We start from the raw sequence: 17,967 nt of genomic DNA, 5'->3' as shown, positions 1-17,967 counted from the left end.
AGCGGGTCCAAACTACTTTAGAAACCTTCGCGGGCATGCGCACAACAACTCACTAAAGTTTCATCGCAATCGGATGAACGGTTTAGGAACGCGTACGGGACAAACAAACATTCATTTTTATATATGTAGATTAATAAAGGAACTATGCTAATCTGTTCAAAGTTTTGGATATTGGCGTTTTTGTAGATTTTGAAGTTTTATAACCCTTTCTATAAAAAAAAATCTAATAAAAATATTCCGAAGATGAATTCCTCTTTTGTTTATACGGGTATATATTATTCTTCAAGGTGGAGTTCTAAATTCTTTCTGCCTTCTATTAAAGCATAACGAATGTCTGTTCATATGAATGTTGGTCAGTTTTTGTTTTTTTTATTTCTAGATTGGGTGGACCAATCAGGATAAAATTTGGAAGATAATTTCTGTATGAGATATGGATCTTGTGGTTTCCGTACCTCAATATTTTACTCAAAGGTTAGGTAAACGTTTTTAGATAATTTGTTCCTTAGCTAGCTAAATAGTTTCTGATAGCTTAATCAAAACAACATAACGTTGTGGAGGCAAAAGCCCCTTTTTTCTTTATTAACAAAAATCAAATAAAGATAAATCTAGATCATAGTCTGATTAAATTCAGTTTTGTTGTTTGTAAATATAACTTTATTCGTTATATTCATTCACTGTATTCTGCCATTAGGGCAGGTCCTGTCACGGCTGCTGCTCTCCACCTTGTTCTGTCCTTTGCTAACCTCTTTCTTTTAGCATATTTTCCCTTTTCCATAATCTAATACATCATTTGCAATCTCGTCTTTCTCTTCCTTTCCTTCCATTTACCAAGTCTTCTATCGCATCCATTAATAAACACCATCTTCTCATAATACAATATCCTAGCCTATTCCTTTTCCTACATTTAATCACGTTTACCATTTTCCTGTTCTCTCCGATTCTTCTTAATATTTCTTCATTTGTTACATTGTATTGCCATCTGATATTTATCATTCTGCGCCACACCCGCATCTCAAAAGCCTCAATTCGTTTTCTGCCTGCCTTTCTTATCGTCCACGTTTTAGCTCCATAGGGCATGACAAACAAAACATTTCATTAATCCTTCTCTTAACGCTAAGTTTAACTTTCCATAAAACAGTCTTTCCTTCTTATAAAATGCTTGCTTACTTTTTGATATTCTTGTTTTAATTTCTACTTTGCAACTCAGCTTATCAGTTATAAAGCTACCTAAGTATACAAAAAAAACAAACAAAATTACAGAAATATATTTGATTACATATAAAAAATTATTTTTTTAAAAAAGCTTTTATTTAACAAATATTAATATTAACATTAATTTTCAGTGCATTTTTATATTTGTTAATATATTATATTTTTTTGTTTAAAATTCTCAATTTGTTTAATTCTTATTTTTTACTTTTTATAGGGTTTTTCTAATTTGTTTCCTTTTTTATTAATGTTAATATTAGTTAAATAAAAGCTTTTTTTAAAAAATAATTTTTTATATGTAATCAAATATATTTTTGTAATTTTTTTGTATTTTTTGTAAGACTAAAAAAAAGTAAAAATATTTATTTTTACACATCGAAGTTACATACGTGTACCAAATTTCAATCATTTTCATACGATAATTGATGACAAATGAAAATTTTCAACTAAATGCATGAATTTAGTGTAGGGGTAGCGCGTGGGGGTGGGTCATATCAAATTCCGACACCGTAGTGCTGTACTGTCATCGTAAAAAAGTTACATACGCGTACCAAATTTCATTGATTTTCATACGATAGATCAAAAGATATAGCAGTTGCAAGATATGATTATTCCTAAAGCGAGTTAAATAAAGCTTTTAATGAAATTAAATCATTGTTCATTGAACAAAGGGTATTAATACTTTCAGAGAAAGTAAATCTAGTGCCTCATGTACCAGAAATGTTTTATAGATCAAAGTTTTTTTACAGAACCAAGTTAAATCATCATAAGATCAAAACTATTTTTAGCAGTTTTTACTTTTACGCTTAGTTCTGAAGTGGATACGCGATGTAGTAAATCTCAAATTCAGACGGGCGTCTCTATCCTTATCTCTTTCACCCTCATCCTCTCTCGCTCTCTCTCTCTGTCTCTCTCTCTCTCTCGTCTCTCTCTCTCTCAGCGCTTTGTCAAGTTGCGTGAATCAACAGAACTCGAACACCTTTACAAACATATACGGGAATGTACTATTTATATAAGTATTTTCGACGTTAAATATACTGCGACGCCCGCTGGATCACTCTCCAGTATTTGAATCGTAATTTTCGAAAGACGTTCCCTCTAATTTAATCTTATTAAAAATTTAATCTTATGTCCTGTATAGCAGGGAACGTGAGGAGAGCAAAGTGGTTCCTCGTTGCCTTTTTCAGTGAGACGAACATATCGTTGCTCATCGGTATACTATGTTAACCCCCATTGAAATATCTAGATAAGCAAGTAAAGAACTTCACCTTATTTATATAAAGGATTGAGTGTATCGAGAACACCATTACTTTCAGAAAAAACACACAATTTTTATTTTACGATATATTATCCTCCGCATCATACTATTCTCAGGTTCACAACCAAGCAAAATATTAGTATAGATATTCATTTATAGCAATAAACTGCTAGTGAAATAAATTATGCGATGCGCTTCTGCTTAATACGGGTTGTTTTAATGTATATATGTTTTATAATTAATTTTAGAAAACATCTTAATTATATTTATGTAATTATAATCTTTCTTTAGGTATATTTATTAAAAATTAAAAACAAATAAAATTTATTAGAATATTTGTAATGCAACTTTAACTTTGACCGTAAATCGTGTAATGTAGAGGCCTATACGTTTGAGGTCAACTGAAAAAGAAAATCCTTTTAATAACTGTTCATTTCATTCTAATTTTACTCTTTTAGTCGTTGTTTTATATAACAATAGTTATGCAAAATATGCAAGGTAAAAAATTTTACGTTGTAAAAATTCAGTGAATTCTACTTTTTGTATATACGGGTTTATATCGACCGTTCTTCAAGGTGACGCTCTAAATTCTTTTTGCCTGCTACTAACGCATAACCTCACCACTTTTATATAAAAGTATAAAAAAAAAAAATATTTTATACGTAATAGGCTATATCGGTGATTCGCAATCACTTTTAGAACATTCCGTGTCATGTCGTGTCTATCGTACATAAATGTCAAACGGGTTGCATGTAGTAACTGTCAAATTTTAATATGCAACCATCATTTTGTTATAAATTTCTAGGGCTGTTAATCCAGTATGTAAATACAAAATGTATAGGCAAAATAATTACGGGAAATAATTGGAATATTTAAAAATATGCTAAAAATACTGTTATAAATATTACAAATAAATTTTTATAATATTTATTATATATATATATATAAACAACACTTCTTGCTTTCCATTTATCTATATTTCTATTATTTTTTTTTTTACACGTAAATTCGCTACTCAAAGAACGGATTTACATACATTAATTAAAATTAGTATAAACGTTTAATCCGAGATTTCTATGAAACAATTAGTTTCCATGTTTTTAAAATTCCAAAACAGCGATCGTTTCAATTTTTGGGTCATTAATATTTAAATATTTATTTTTCCGTAGGATGCGCCACACTTTATTTTTTGACAAAGTAGTGCGACACAAAAAAATTGATTGGTATGAGGGTAACATTAATTTAACTTACAACTCGTTCGTTTTCTGAGGCATTCACAGTCAAGAACGGTGTTGTAAAATTTAGACTAGGCGCGATATCCGTGCTTCCGCGGTCTCTGTTAGTTAATTTGAGGAAATCATGTTAGGTTGGATGTGAAGATGTCCGTTTGAGGCCTTTATGAAGGCAAAATTTGATTTGTATTTTACTGATGAAAATGTCTACCGAGGCATTTACATCGGTAGCATCCCGACCGAGGCTTGGCTGATGACTGTGAGATGTAATCGGTTAGAGGGTTAGCCTCTAGGGACCTAGAGAGGCTGCGGAGGCGTGCCGTAGGCACAAATAAAGTTTTCTACAGTAATTGTACAATTTTTAATATTGTTCCACAATAGGCTAGATCCTCCAGTTGAAGTTTTTCTGGTTTTCTAAGGTTAACAACTTAGACGAAAGGTTTTCAAAGAAGGTATACGTTTTTAAAATAATTAAATATAAAAACAGTAATGAAATTATAAAGCAGGAAACCTTTCAATTGAGGGATTATTTATTGCAAGATCTGAATATAAAACAGCAAAACTTAAAAAACAACAAAAAATTAAATCTGAAGCAAATTTTCTTATAAATTAATTTTTTTTTCTTTTAACTCAACAACACTCCATTCCATCGTGAAGAAAAAAAATTATATGTATATGCTTTTAAATTTTAATCAGAGACGATCAGTTTTAACGAAAAATTTACCAGTAATACAATAAAATTTAAAATTACTTTCGGAGGTTTATTTCCCGATTTAAACAACTGAATACAAAACTTCTTCAAAGATTATTTGGAAACATACTTATTTGCTGTACTTACGTTTCTTTAATAATAATAATAATAATAATAAAAAAAAAAAAAAATGTTTTGGATTGATTTTTAAACCAATAAAAGGCTGGTAGCAGGTTGTTTAGCTTTCTAGGCGTTTGCATATATTAAAATTTAAACCCTTTTCTCAGTTCAGTTATAAATTTGAAATTAACCTTTGGAGTTCGCTTATTTTCTTATGTAATTAATAATTCCTTTAACTAATAAAAGATAAAAAAAAATTATAATAATTTGTTAATCAAGAAAATATTTATGAATAAAAATAAAACTCTTTCATCACCGGACCGACGAATGACGTACTACATATATATTCATGTTAAATAAAGAAAAATATTTTAAAACCCTAAATATAAATTTAATTTTTTTTATTTACTAAGGCTAATTTGCTAAGGTTTTTAAATTTTACTTTCCCGTCTAGATAGCGCTATAGCAGAGCTATAGTTTTAAAGTAAAAGTATTGTAAACGGTACAATTTGGGCATATGCGGTTTTCACCGGATCTTGACATTTTGACACCTAAGAACCCAAAAAATCGGTTAAAATTTTCCGGATAATGTTCATATGAACGTGTATGTGTTCGGTGCTGGCTTCTAAATCACCTTATATCTCCAGAACTACTGGACCGAATTTGACCAGACTTGGTCAGATTACTTCTATATATGGAGCATTGATCCCACTAAATTTTCAACATAAAAGGTCAAAAAGGTGAAGGTGTAAAGCAAAGTCACCCTCAGTATCTTGAGATTTCACCTAACTAAGGTTATATTTTTCTTAAGCACATTTGTTAACAATTAAAAAATAACAATATTTACAAAAAAATGTTTTGCAAAATCGCACCCCCACTCCAAAAAATGCTGTTGTAGACGACTGCTGTGTTGTGAGGTCACAGGTAAGCGGTAGAATTTAATTAATGAATAATATTTAAAATGTAAAAAAGTAACTCAATCTGGTTGGGTCTCGAATTCGACAGACCCGTTGACTGAGTACCTGGTGCGTTAAGACTCGCGGCTACACCAGTATTCCGACCGTACAAGCGAAATTTTGTTCTATTTAAGTTGTGAAATTACATAAGTTTAATTAGTGCCAACCGTCGCCGCTAGTCCTGCCACACCCACGCGAATTAAATACGGTATGCGCGCGCGCTTTACTTAGAATCATTGAATTAAATAAACGAAAAAAATATTATATTTAAATAAAATGATAAATATTTAAAATTTAAGATGTGTATGTTTGTGTATGTAAGCTGTGTATCAGAAACAGCTGTGTTGTCAGCTTATTTTTAAGCTTTTTACCGGAACCTTTTTTTTTTTAAAAAAAAGAAGCTTTAAGCCTTTTTTTAAAACCTTTTACCGAATTGTATTACGAGGTAGATTGCAATCGAGATAGTAATCGCGGGTCTCAAAGGGATCACATCACGCTAATATTTTATTTCAAGGTCGCGGAATTGAGTGTACACAATCGCTACATTACTACTAATACTTTTAAAAATATCTTCATTAAAATTTGCACTAAAATAGATGTATCTTGAGGCAGTAGTATGGGAAGGGAAATTCCTTCAGTAATTTTTCGAATTTTTATTAAAGCATAATAAGTTGCTGCTTCATTTACACGAATTGCTGTACAAAATATCATTATTATAACAATGATTTTTGCGTTTTCATGCGTTACAGTAACCAAAATATTAAAACATACACACGCACTAGCGCGCGTACACACACATAAACACAAACAAACACAAATAAATATCCTTACTTATGGAATTGTTCGCACTTTTTTTGATACCCAATTTTTTTTAACTTAGGGAACCGCAAATCATCGAGAAATGCGAAAACTGTGCACCCAAAAATTTGAACTTCTGGAATATTTTCCCTTATTATTTCCAAAATTTTATTCTCTATATTAATATGCCAGTAGTATAGTATTATATATGATAATAGTCGAGAAAGTAAAAATTTCGGCTAAGACAGTCTTTTTTTTCTAAGATATCAAAATTTTCGTGAGTGCAAGGTCATTCAAATATCTTTCAAAATTTGAGAGAAATAATTAAAATATGTACTTATTTTTTTTTTAAGTATTTGATAAAATTTTTATGAAAAAGAAATATGTAAAAGGGAAAATTATTAATTGGTGACTTCTTAATTAAACAAAAAAAATGTATGTAAACAGTTCCAGTTACTTGAACGTTTTACAGACTACAGATATAAGATAATATCTTGTATATACAGCTATTTTCTATAAAATAAAGTTTAATAATAGAAATAAATGAATCATTAAACTCGGTCAAAAAGTATTTAAAATTAAAACGTTTTGGATTAGTAAGTAAAACAAAATTAGTTTAAAACATTTTTTAAATGCTATTTGCAAGGTTTGTTAACAGATCCACTGGTAAAGGATTATTTAGATAAAAAAAAAAAAAAAAACAAAAAAATAGAACTTTTAAAGATAATATGTAAACAAAGAAGAAAAATTACTAAAATAGAATTAATAACTACAATAAATTTAGAAGGGTTTATCTACTCCCTTCTTGGATTAGAAACCATTCGTATTCTGAAAAATCTCATTTAAAGAGAATTATAGGATGGAAAAAGAGAGAGATGAAACTATTCTTTTTTTAAACCTAATAATAAAAAGAAATAATAATAAAAATATCGATTTTGAAATATACAGAAAAGAAACTGATATACATAACATCATTGCTTACGATTCGAATCACCCAGTGGAGCATAAATTAGCGATTTTTAGATACATGATAGATAGACTAAATAAATTACCTATAAAAAAACCAACACATGAGAAAGAGTTAAACACTATTTTTCAAACGGCAGAAAATAACGGATATAAAAAATAAATGATCAGAAAAATGAATGAAAATAGAAATAAATGAAATTAAAACAACAAATGATAAAGAAAACCTTTAACTGGAATAAATGAACATTTACTGGAAAAGAAATTTACCCGATTAAACAATTCTTCGATAAATATAATATAAAAATGGCTCTAAATACAAATAATACACTAAAAAAGATTTTTAATATTAACAAACAAGAAAATAGATATACACAACGGTAATGGTACATACAAAATAAAATGAAAATGCAATGCAAAATACACTGGACAAACGGGAAGAAAGTTAAAATTAAGTTAATACAAACACGTGAAATTTTTTAAAAAACACAACCAAGATTCTAATTATTCAACGCATTTAATAAAAGAAGGAAATATCCCGATGAAAATGGAAGAATCGATGAAATTAATTCACAAATGTGTTAACGGAAAAAGAATGAACCTTTTTGAAAATCTAGAAATCTTTAAATTAAAATGTAACAATAAAACGATCATAAATGAACAAATCAATATAATCAAGCGGATGTCCTTTTCAAGAACCTCAATTTATTGAAAATGGGAAATAGATAAATAAGAAATTAAAAGATAAGTATACTCATTAATTATATTGGTTAATGGTATCCATTATTCAAACTCAATTGGAATAAAAAATAACATTAATAAAATCCCATTCCACCCGTATTTCACCATTAAAGACATTATAGGAATAACAGTTACATTAATGATAATATTTACAATAATAATCAACATAAATTCATTCCTATTACAAATAATATAGAAGAAGACCAGATAAGGTATGGCATCAAATATAGGGAGGGGCGATAACTGAACGTTATATAAAGTTCAACAGAAATTTATAACTACCAATACAATAAGTTTTGACAACGGAGTGGTTCCGAAACACGTCAACAAGTGATAAAAGAATGAAGCTAAGATAGGTAGCAGTACTCAACAAAAAAAAAAAAATGGAAATAATTTTTGAAAAAACTACCATAAATTAAAAGAGATAAAAGGTTAAAACTTGTACAAAATTACTTATTCTTAGAGGTTAGGTATTTTTTTGAATTTTATTTCAAAATTTTCAGGAAAGTAATAAAATTTTTTAAAATATCAGAAATCCCTTTATAGATTTTGTTTCCTCTCAATACCTTTCTCATCTGATCTTTATTGTTGAAAAATTAAATACAATCAGTATAGTAGTATTTTGTCAATCTTCATAACAGAAGGTCAGTCTTTCAACCGGAAGGTCTCTGTTCAAATTTCGATCAGGCTCGGCATTTTTAATTCATTGAAAAATATTTTACACCTCCTATCTTCGAGTTAACAAGGTGAATAAAAATAAATTTCAATTGTATAAACCTACTGCTCATCTCTGATTTTGATGAAATCTGGAATATATCTTATTCAGGATATAAATTACTGTTCATAGGTGAAGTTATTCATTGTTTATGGTTTTCGCCCGACTTTCATCCCTGGCAATTTGAGAAGTACCAACCCCCAGAATTTCGTTATTTTGCAGTGAACACATGTAGTAGATATTATTTGCGGATTAAATAATTGATTTTAGTGAAATTAAGTTAAGAATAAAGATTTTATTTTCTTAAGGTTAAGTTAGATTAGGTTAGATTAAACGTCCCCCCCCACGGTTGGTCTAGTGATGAACGCGTCTTCGCAAATCAGCTGATTTGGAAGTCGAGAGTTTCAGTGTTCAAGTACTAGTAAAGGCTTTTATACATATTTGAATACTAGATCGTGGATAACGTGTTCTTTGGTGGTTGGGTTTCAATTAACCACACATCTCAGGAACGGTCGAACTGAGAATGTACAAGACTACACTTCACTTACACTCATACATATCATCTTCTGAAGTAATACTTGACGGTAATTCCCAGAGGCTAAACAGGAAAAAGGAAGATTAGCTTAATCGGGGAAATTGCCGGCCTCCGTGGCGCGAACAATAGCGTCTCAGCATTTTATCCGGATGTCCCGGGTTTAAATCTCGGTTAGGCATGGCATTTTCACACACGTAACAAATCATTTATCTCATCCTCAGGATCGGCATACCCGGTTCTGGCGGTCCTGCACTAGGAGTTAGAGGCAGACGCAAAGCAAAAGATCCAACCGGCAGGCTGACCTGTCATGACGGATGTAAAGCCGGCTGACAGAGAGGCCGTTAGAGTTAAGGATACCCCCCTGGGGTTAGCTATACTTATTGTGGGTCGCGAGGCTGCAGAGCCTCGCGATAGATGCATGGCAGCTGTACACACCACGACTAAGGGAAGATCCTTGTATAAATTTATATAGGATCTGGGGGGATGGTATGCCTCAAGCTCGTTTTTAAGAGCAACGGGTGCCCAGATGCTCACCATCCATGTTAATTTAAACCACTATTTGTTTCGGTTCCGCCTGGTAGATAATGAGCTACGCGTGTGTGGGGAGGTCCAGTCAAATGAACACCTGATGTTTGTTGACTGTCCTGCTCTTGGGGGGGGGGGGGGGCAGAGACCAGGCCAGCCTGGAACTTAGAGGTCAAGGGGAAAATTGGCTATTCACAAGCAGCCAGAGCCCCATTGTCGGACCGTGTGGGAGTTCCTTGATGCGGTTCAACCGACATCAGTAGTTTACCTAAGGGGAAAAGACTCCTACCGCACTGTTGTGGGAAGCTAACTTAGAGATATATATATATATGGCTGACCACCAGCCAATTAAGGCTCCAAGCGCTTTAATATGGTGAACAGGTACTTGCTGGCATTCAGCGAACTAGGCGTGGTAGCGAATTGCTGTATAAACGAAATGAATTTTAATTTGTGGATGTCATATATATTTTTAGTAGTTGACGGGTCGCTCCTACCCATTTTAGCAAATATATGAGAAGTGAGCGGTTTAGACACGTAAGCCGGTGATGTATGGCACCGCGCTTAGTCTGCTCACGCTGTTAGGTAAGCTCTAGGAGCTATTTAGGATACTGGTCGCTAAACTGTTTCAGGCTCAGTAGCCGTTTGTGGCACAGACATTTGGTCGTATGCTTTAGGGCGACCGAATGGGATGGTGGTGGGAGAAAACCAATAATTTTAAGTCCAGCCCATGGGGGGGGGGGGGGAAGAAAAAAAATTAAGCGGAAGCCACGGATTGCGATTCTGAATCTTCATCAAATGAAAATGACTGATAAATTTTTGTAAAATTTATATCTATAAAATACCTTCATCTTAACCTAATTGAACCTCAATTTATTTCATTTTAGCTACCTTTATTTAGTTCATAAATAAAACGCATTCTGCACATTTTCCAAAACCCATTCCTGAAGGGAATTTACCTTATTCTTAATTTAATTGTACTTAAATAAGTTAGCAAATGATTTATATAATACTTTAAAACGCAAAATAACGACATTTTGGTGCAAGAACTGTGAAACTTACAAGGAATGTAACTAGGGCGAAAAGCATTTCCAACGAATAATTTCACTTGTAACGAGCAACTTAGATTCTAAATCAAATATATTCCAAATGTTATCTAAATTTGAAGTGTGGCAGTAATTGTACAAATTTACCATATTAATAGTGAAGTAATAGTAAAACATTTTCAGTTCTTTTAAATTAAGGAAACATAAAAATTGCAATAAATACAGAAATTCTGTCATGAGTGGAGGAAGGGGAGTATACTGGTTTTATCGATAACAATACTTTTAATTGGTTATATACCACTAATCTATTACTATATCTCTAAGAAGTAAAAATATAACTATTTTGTAGAAATATAATTATTTTAGAGAAAAAAAGGTTTTCCTGATTTTGTTAGTTTTAATTGAATAATTTCTTCATCGCGAACGATTTTTATTGCTAAGAAGAATCTCTAGAGTTAGGATTATCTCAATATGAAAATCTAGAACAGTGCTGGGAACAGAACTGTGACTATTCAGCTTAACACTCTATAAAGAGTGTTAAGTTTGTTAGAGTGTCAATGATATTATTATTACTGACTGATTTTGAGTTAATATTGCATAACAGTTTAATAATTCAAAATTCTTGTTACATAAATTAGAAAAAGATTCTTCTGGCAAATTTTGCAGTTTATTAAATCGTTACCTCCTTTCTAATAGAAAGGATAATTATTGAGTTATTTTAATAATTAGTAGCTTACATAGTTAAATTACATGGACGTATCAAAACAGTAAATATAGCCTGAACTGCTTTCATTTCTTCATTTTAGTTAAAATAATTTCATTAAAGAAATCTTTAGTTGCAAAGGACATTTTATTTTTGCATATATTTTAATACATATAATAAATGAAACAGGTCAAACATCAAAAAACAATTTCTAGGTACTGTTACGGGCGGTTTGGAAAGAACCTCCGTTGTAGCATAGCGCTAGTAATGTTAGTGGCGCCGCGATTGACACATCGGTGAACTCTCTGAATCAGCGCGCTTCCAGCTGTGTCATATAACCCAAAATATGAACGCTGTAACGGAAAATCCAGCGAGGTGGGTGCTGACATAAGATTTCTTTGGGCACAAAATGTTTCGCAGCATATATTCATCATCAGTTGTGTAATGTGTATGGTCCAAAAGTTATGAGTGACGATGTAGTGCGGCAACGAGTCCGATTTTTTTAAAAATGGAGGGACAAATATCCATGAAGAAGAGAAGAACTGTAGGCTTTCTGTTATAAATGGTGATTTTGTCAGTAAAAGGAACAAAAAGGTTTGTGGAAATCGAAGATTCACCATCTCTGAACTTTCCGATTCACCATCTCTTAACGATTTCCGCAAATTTCTCGTACGGTTTTTTTATGAGATTGTCACCGATAAATTAGGCTACCGGAAGTTATATGTTCGGTGGGTTTTAAAAATGCTCACAGAGATCCATCGAAACAAAAGCAACGATCAGGAAGGAGAAAGTTTTTTGAAGAGAATTGTGACTGAATGAAACTTGGGTGGCAGACGTGACGCCGAAACGAAACAATAGTCGATGGCCTGGGGACATACCAGTTCTCCATGTAAGCCAAGACTTTGTCAACGAGAAAGGTTATGGCTACGGTTTCTGGGGATGCCAAGGGAGTTTTTCTAGTCGATTTTAAGGAACTTGGTACTTTGTCTACTGTGAAAGTCTACTGTGAAACTTTGAAGAAACTTAGGTGAGACATTCAGAATAAACTTGTGGTATGCTAGCATCCGGTGTTATTTTTTTACATGACAACGCTCGTCCTCGGAGTGCTCGAAAAACTTAAGAATTTCTGAATCAATTCCAACAGGATATTTTTGATAATTCCCCTTACCGCCCGGACATGGCGACGAATGATTTTCATATCTTCCCCTCAAATGAAGAAATGGCTTGTTTCGCAGCACTTCGATGACGACGTCGACGAACTTCAAAATGCCGTGAAAGGTTGGCTACGTACCCAGGCGGCTGAATATTAAAAAAAAAAGGTTTTTATAAATTAATGAAATGCTACGACAAATGCTTGAATTTAAATGGCATCCCAACCCCGAAGGGGGAAGACACCCACCTTGTGACGTTATCTCATCACCCCCTCCGTTACGAGTCCGGAGGGGCTTTACCGAAGGTCATCTTTAGACTCTGTAACTGATTACATCTCACAGTAATCAGCCAGGCTTCGGTCGGGATGCCATCGATGTAAATTTAAATGGCAGCTACGTTGAAAATTAGTTAAAAGCTTTGGTCTTAAGTTATATATAATAAAATATTTTTATCTATGTAGGTTTTTTATTAGCCAAACGGAGGTTACTTTCCGACCCGCCCTCGTATTTACTATATACTATGAGTTATTTCCATTGAAAATGTAATGGAAGAATATGAAATATGAACCATTCCTGTCTAAGTTTCTGGATTTGTATCCCGGATTGATGTTCATTCATTTACGTACAGTTCAAATAATCTATGTAAAAGATTTCTATAAAAATAATAAATAAATAAATCTATATAAGATTATAAAAAATTAATGCTAATAGTATTATATGCAGAAAAAGGATATGGCCACTCGATTATGAACCGTGTATACCGGCGCACTCGGTTGTCCTCGCTGAATAGGAACAACGAGGACGGCCCTTTGGCGGGCTCGTTCGGTGTCTGGCCCATGACGGCCGGCGAGCAGTCACGACCAGCACGCTGCTGCGCCGCCGCCTGCTGTGCTGCCGCTAACCTGTTAACAAAAAGAAAAAAATATATAATTAATAAAAAGTTTTGATATGTTTTTTACTTAATTAAAATAAAGTTATTATTTTTTAAAGTACTCTAAGTATCCTAATTAATACTGTTGAAAACGAAATAATCCATTCTCAAGTATGAAAAGCTTGTTAGCTTTCCATACGTAAATTACTACGAAATGTGCAAGTTGAAGTAATTTTCCATTACTTTTTCCATGAACCGAGTATACTATTTCATTTCGGTATGCCAGATGATATTCAGTTGTATAAGTAACACCTTCAATCTGTTCAATCCAGATGACTGGTTGAATATTGAACATCACTGCTATTAAAGAAACCAATTCGGGTAAGGCTTATGTGTATAACTGCTAAAAAAAATCCTTTTCGGCACGCTGGAAGATGGAGGTAGATTTCACCGGTGCTAAATAGGGGATAAAAAAGATTTACGCCTTAAAGTTAAGAATAACTTCAAATTTACTCAATATGACAATTGTTGCATGTGAAAAAAATTTTCACATGTTTAGCATACGACAAGCCCCATCCTCTTACAATTCCAGCAATATTTTGGTCATCCCTTGCCGTAAGGGTCGGTTATATCAAAAATTGTTTCAAACAAAAGTTTTAGATAATGTTCACAGGACAAACGACCACTTTAAACAGATTCAATACTGTGTCGTCTATTAAGGAAGGTATGACTTTTTGTCTTCGAAACCTGATTTTTTCCACCCCTGGGCCAATGGTTGGTAATATAAAAAAAAATTTACTTAGATAAGTTTTAGGCTCTAATACAAGCATAGTAGAAAATTAAACGAATTCTATATTTTACTTAATAAGAAAGTTATACAGATTTATTTTTTCGAAAAAGCCCTTCTATTTCCATTCCCATGGTCCGATTTGCCCATTAACTAATTCAACCGAGATTTTTCGTCGTTATATTTTATGCATCAATTTGAAAGGACTGGCGCAAAATTACGACAGTTCTCGTGTTTACAAGAAAGTGAATATATATATATATATATATATATATATATATATATATAAACTTTAGAACTGACGGTGGTTTTGGGGTCTGCGGGATGTGGAGCGCGAAGATATGTCGAAATTCTCCGGAAGTCGAATCATGGTATCCATTATAATAGGTAGCTTTCTTATAAAATCTACCTAGAACAAGACTGGGGTAGGTGGTATATAGAAACAGATATGAATTCCTAAAAAAATACAGTTAAGGGTAACACAACTATAAAAATCAATTAGGTGAATTAACAACATTATAAGTTCTAAATTTGTTTGTAAAGCAACAGTTTTATATTACTAATAAAATTACGAAGCTTGAGATTTAAACTCCTTTTAGATTATTTATATTTAAGATTGCAGTGAGCTTTCTCTTCCACAACAAAACATTCTAGAGAATTCCCTGTAGAATGCAACCACTATATGGTCTAAATTCAGCCTCTTGGAAGCAGTATAGGGATTATACAACGTAAAGATTAAATTATTCTACAGAAATAGAATTCTAAACGTATTACAGAAGCAATGTGAAGGCGGTTGTTCCAAGTTAGAAAATTACACATCATATACGGAAGCCCTAATAACAATATTATTATTTCTACTTCTATAAATACAAAACAAAATAATTAAGTAAAATATGTCAAAGATATTTTAATGTAATTTAATATAATGATATTCCCTCAATAAGTTTTGAATTAATTCAATCATTTGTTATGAAAAAAAGAAAAAAATGTATTTTTAAAATTTTATTTAATACATTTTTTATGAAAAAAATTACAAAAAAAAAAAGTTTTACAATGTGGTTGTAAAATTTTCCTAGCTATATGTACTTTACCAAGGGATTACTTCATTGTTCGATTATTACAATTATTTAATAGCATCTGTCTTTCACGTTCATCGGTTACAATATCAAATTATATAACCGTAGTTCCAGACATCCCACAGGCATAAGCAAAATAGTTGTCCACACAAATCCATGAATAAAGTCTGTGACTTATTTTTTTATTTTAATTTTCTGATTAACGAGAAATAGTAAAAAAAAGAAAAAAAAAAGAAATAGTATATCAGAATTTTGTCCACTATATAGAACAGTATATTCTTATTAAAAATCCTAAATTTTTCATGTTAACCCCGACTGAAAAAAACTGATGTGGACACTACATGACTTTCTTGTACGCCTATTAAATTACATATACAATTTTGTTTTTTAAAATGGAAAGTACATAAACTCTTATTTCATTAATAAATTTTGATATTTTTTTTTATTGTTATTATTGAATTATTATTTATCGTAAAAAATAATAGGTTAATAATTAATAAATCAATATATTTAAATTAAAAAAACAAGTTAAAAAAATAAGAAGATGAAGTCTGATTCGAACCGATGTGCCTTCCGTTGTACGATCCACATATTTCATTAATTTAAATTTTATTTGGCAGTAACTCCGGAACCAATGAAAATAAGTACAATTTATGATATATCGTTGAAAAGCTCTCAATGTGGGCTTATTACTGCAGTTAAGAAAAATTCCAAAATCCAAAAATGTTTGAATTTTTTTTTTAAATCAAAAAAATATCAGAGGTTATTAGTGAAATAAAATTTTATGTACTTCTAAAAATGTGTAAATGTAATTTAATAGTCGTACAAGGAATTCATGCGGTGTCTGCATAAGATCTTTATTTTAGCTTCTACTGGTGCAGAGCGGAACACGTGTGCGCCGGGCAGCTGAGAGCTAAGCGCACGAACGATTATACATTCGTACGAACTATTTATACTTCTTTATACGAACGATTTAGCTAAAATAATATTTGTGTTTTGGGGATATAAACATAAAACATTGGGGACATGTTAAAAACAGCTAAAAATGTTCAGGATTTTGAAGATTTCATTGTAAAAATATTTGTTGTTAGTACGTTGAATTCATGAATGTTATTTAGTTACAATTGAAAAAAATATTTAACAATATCATGTATAATGAAACATATGATATGAAACGTGTAATATTTTTGCGTCCAGCTATAGGCCCGCGTTTTTTCTAATATAAATAACGTATTTTTAAGTAAGTAACCTTTAGATATATAGCCGCAGAAGCGAAGCTGTCACCGTTTCGCGCATGTGCACTGAGTAACTATATCTATAGGCTCGCTGCAGACACCATTACGTGTCTTTTATTAAAACTGATCTAAATACATTGTTTTTTTAATTTATTTTATTTCATCATAACTACCACGACAAAGTGACGAAAGATGTAACAAAAGTTACTAACTGATATCACAACCACAAAAAAGAACAATTACATTATAAAACTGTTAGTGAATTTCCTAATAATAAAAAAATTATGAAAAAAAACAAAAATTGTGAATAAAACAAACCTCCAAAAAAATTTACGGTATGAAGATATCCCTCAAAAAACAATTGATATACAAAGAAACTGAATATTACTTGCTATCAAACTTCTCTAAAATACAATTATTCGCCTAAAACCCAAAGAATAAAAAATTTAATAAATTAAGTCGTGCAAAAACTTGAAAAAAATTCACTTCCAATGGGGGATAATGTTAATTTAAATACGAGTAGATGTTACTTTTAACGACTGAGTAGCTTGCTTGTTTTTTCGGTTTTTTCTAAACCACTTGTTACATTTTGAAACAGCCCCGTGCGAGTTAATTTTTGAATTTTATGTAGATTTCATAAGAAAGCTACCTATTGTAATGGGTATCATGATTCGACTTTCGAAAAATTTCAACATATCTTTGCGTTTCACATCTTCCAGTTCAAAGGTTTATCTGTACATATAAACCTAATTATATATACATATATATATATATATATACATATATATATATATATATATATATATATATATATATATTTCACTTTCTTGTGAACTCGATAACTGTCGTAATTTTGTACCAATTACTTACAAACTGATACACAAAATACGAGAATAACTACTCGTATAACTACGAAAAACCTCGGTCGAGTTTATTAACAGCCAAAATCAGACCATGGGGGTGGAAATGGGGGGCTTTTTTGTAAAAACAACATAATACTATTACTTTCTTATACATTAAAATATCGAATTCTTTTAAAGTTCCTACTATTCCTTAGATAAGGACCTAAAACTTATCTAAGTAATGTTTTTTTATATGCCCAACCACTGGCCCAGGAGGTGAAAAAAATGAGTTTCGAAGACAAAATAAATCATATCTCCCTTAATAGACACAGAATCTAATCGGTTTAAAGTAGTCGGTAGTTCTCTAAACATTACCAAAAGCCTTTGTCTGAAACAACTTTTGATATGACCAACCCTTACGGCAAGGGATGACCAAAATAATGCTCGAATTGTAAGATGATGGAGCTTGTCTTATGCTAAACGTGAGAAACTTTTTTTCACATGCAACAATTG

The 17,967-nt window shown here is 31.6% G+C and overlaps 1 protein-coding gene across 1 annotated transcript in view; it reads right to left on the bottom strand.

Annotated features, from left to right (window-relative positions):
* Positions 1-17,967, bottom strand: part of LOC142327268 (voltage-dependent calcium channel type A subunit alpha-1-like) — a 902,521-nt gene that overhangs the window by 359,286 nt on the left and 525,268 nt on the right. The window contains exon 2 of the mRNA XM_075370151.1: positions 13,378-13,545. Coding sequence (XP_075226266.1) covers positions 13,378-13,545 — 168 coding nt within the window. The remainder of the gene's footprint in view (positions 1-13,377; positions 13,546-17,967) is intronic.

The sequence above is a fragment of the Lycorma delicatula genome, chromosome 7 (genome assembly GCF_047948215.1).
Source record: "Lycorma delicatula isolate Av1 chromosome 7, ASM4794821v1, whole genome shotgun sequence".
NCBI lineage: Eukaryota > Metazoa > Arthropoda > Insecta > Hemiptera > Fulgoridae > Lycorma > Lycorma delicatula.
The sequence above is the reverse complement of the archived record's forward strand: the minus strand, read 5'-3'. Positions and strand labels throughout refer to the sequence as shown.